The sequence below is a fragment of the Penaeus chinensis genome, chromosome 1, assembly GCF_019202785.1.
Source record: "Penaeus chinensis breed Huanghai No. 1 chromosome 1, ASM1920278v2, whole genome shotgun sequence".
NCBI classification, from domain to species: Eukaryota; Metazoa; Arthropoda; class Malacostraca; order Decapoda; family Penaeidae; genus Penaeus; species Penaeus chinensis.
Genome location: NC_061819.1, coordinates 2,444,195 through 2,446,272, shown reverse-complemented (window position 1 = coordinate 2,446,272; position 2,078 = coordinate 2,444,195). Strand labels below are relative to the sequence as shown.

Below are 2,078 nucleotides of genomic sequence, written 5' to 3'. Positions count from 1 at the left end.
ATAACAATAACAATAACAATAACAATAATAATAATAATAATAATGAAAATGATAACCATGATAGTGATTCTAATGAAAATGGTCATAACAATGCTAATGGTGATGCTAATAATGATAATGATGATAATAATAACAATAATAATAATGATGATAATAATAATGATTATGATAATAATGATAATGATGATAATAATAATAGTAATGATGGTGATGATGATGATTATGACTATAAATTATAATAATAATAGCAACATTACTAATGATTATCATCATTATCATTATCATCTCAATGGAAAAAAATATAAAAACAAAAAAAATAATCACAACCAGTAACAACAGTAATAAATGATAATAGTGAGTGATAACAATTTGGAATATCAATCTATGGCAAAAATGATCTTTAAAAATCCGTACGTCCGCAATAATGATAAATAATTATAATAATAATGATTATGATATTGATGATGGTGATGATAATAATGAAATACATGGCCAGAATGATAATGATAATAATGATAAAAAAATTAATAATAATAGTAATAACAATAATGATAATGACAATAATTGTAATTTTATAATTACGAATACTTTTATTATTATTACTATATATATATTTTTTTTTTATCATTATATACATCAAGGTATATTAAGAACAGGGATCTTGATACACGTACATCAACGAGAGTGTACGAGAGAGCAAACCCTGTCTCAACACCCTTTTCCTTCCAGGCAGGACCCTTCCTCCCGTGGCCCTACCCCTGCCGGATTACGGGCGTCCGAACGTCCCCCTGCCGGATTACGGAAGGCCTAACATGCCCCTTCAAGATTACGGACGTCCCAACATACCATTGCCGGATTATGGGAAGCCTAACATACCGCCTGGGGATTATAATGGACGGCATCGGGGTGATCTGGATTACAGGCAGGATGATCCATATCAAAGAAGAAGTCTGGATGATGGGTATGCTAGGACGGGGTATGCTTCGGGGTATGACTATGAGGAAAATGATACGGCTTCGAGAGGCGATTTGAGAGGACCTAGCGAGGGATATAGAAGGTCTGTGTCGGACACGGGATATGACAGGCCTGCGTCCTACGAGGCATATGACAGGTATGCGTCCTACGAGGCATATGACAGGTATGCGTCCTACGAGGCATATGACAGACCTGCGTCCTACGAGGCATATGACAGACCTGCGTCCTACAAGGCATATGACAGGTCTGTGTCCTACGAGGCATATGACAGACCTGCGACCTACGAGGCATATGACAGGCCTGCGTCCTACGAGGCACATAACAGGCCTGCGTCCTACGAGGCATATGACAGGACTGCGTCCTACGAGGCGTATGACAGGCCTGCGTCCTACGAGGCATATGAACAGCATGGCCGAGATGGCAGGCCATTATACCCAGGGCCATCACACTACCCGCAACGTCCCAGGTCACCTGAAACCCCTAGACCACATCCTCCTCACGAAAGACCTAGGTCAGCACTCTCTCATGAAAGTCCTGGGTCATCCTATTTTCCTGAAAGTTCTAGGTTATCCTATTTTCTTGGAAGTCCTAGGTAACCCTATTTTCCCGAAAGTCCTAGGTCATCCCTTTTCCTGAAAATCATGGGTCAGCATATTCCTGAAAGTCTTGTGCCGCAACATTTTTTTTTCTTTTCCTGAAAGACCTAAGTCACCAAGCTTTCCTGAAACCCCAACACCCCGGGCTATACGGCAAGGTCCGAGGGAAATAGATAATCCTGAAGAACTTACACATTAGTGCATTTTGTGAGTTATAATGTGATTTATAATGCAGGACATATGTAATATATTGTACACAGATTAGTTAGGAAGGAATCAAATTTAGATGAATATATATATATATATATATATATATGTGTGTGTGTGTGTGTGTGTGTGTATACATATATATACATATATATACATATATATGTATGTATGTATGTATGAATATAAATATATATATGTATATACATATATATATATATATATATATATATGTGTGTGTGTATATACATATATATATATATATATATGTGTGTGTGTATGTATATGTGTATGTATGAA

At 36.9% G+C, this 2,078-nt stretch overlaps 1 protein-coding gene across 1 annotated transcript in view; it reads left to right on the top strand.

Moving 5' to 3' along the window:
- The window catches only part of LOC125028523 (pre-mRNA-splicing factor CWC22-like), a 6,224-nt gene extending 4,381 nt beyond the window's left edge, over positions 1-1,843 (top strand). Inside the window, exon 2 of the mRNA XM_047617879.1 lies at positions 730-1,843. Within this exon, the coding sequence (XP_047473835.1) occupies positions 730-1,571 (842 nt within the window). The 3' untranslated portion in view covers positions 1,572-1,843. The remainder of the gene's footprint in view (positions 1-729) is intronic.
- The last annotated feature ends 235 nt before the right edge of the window (positions 1,844-2,078 follow it).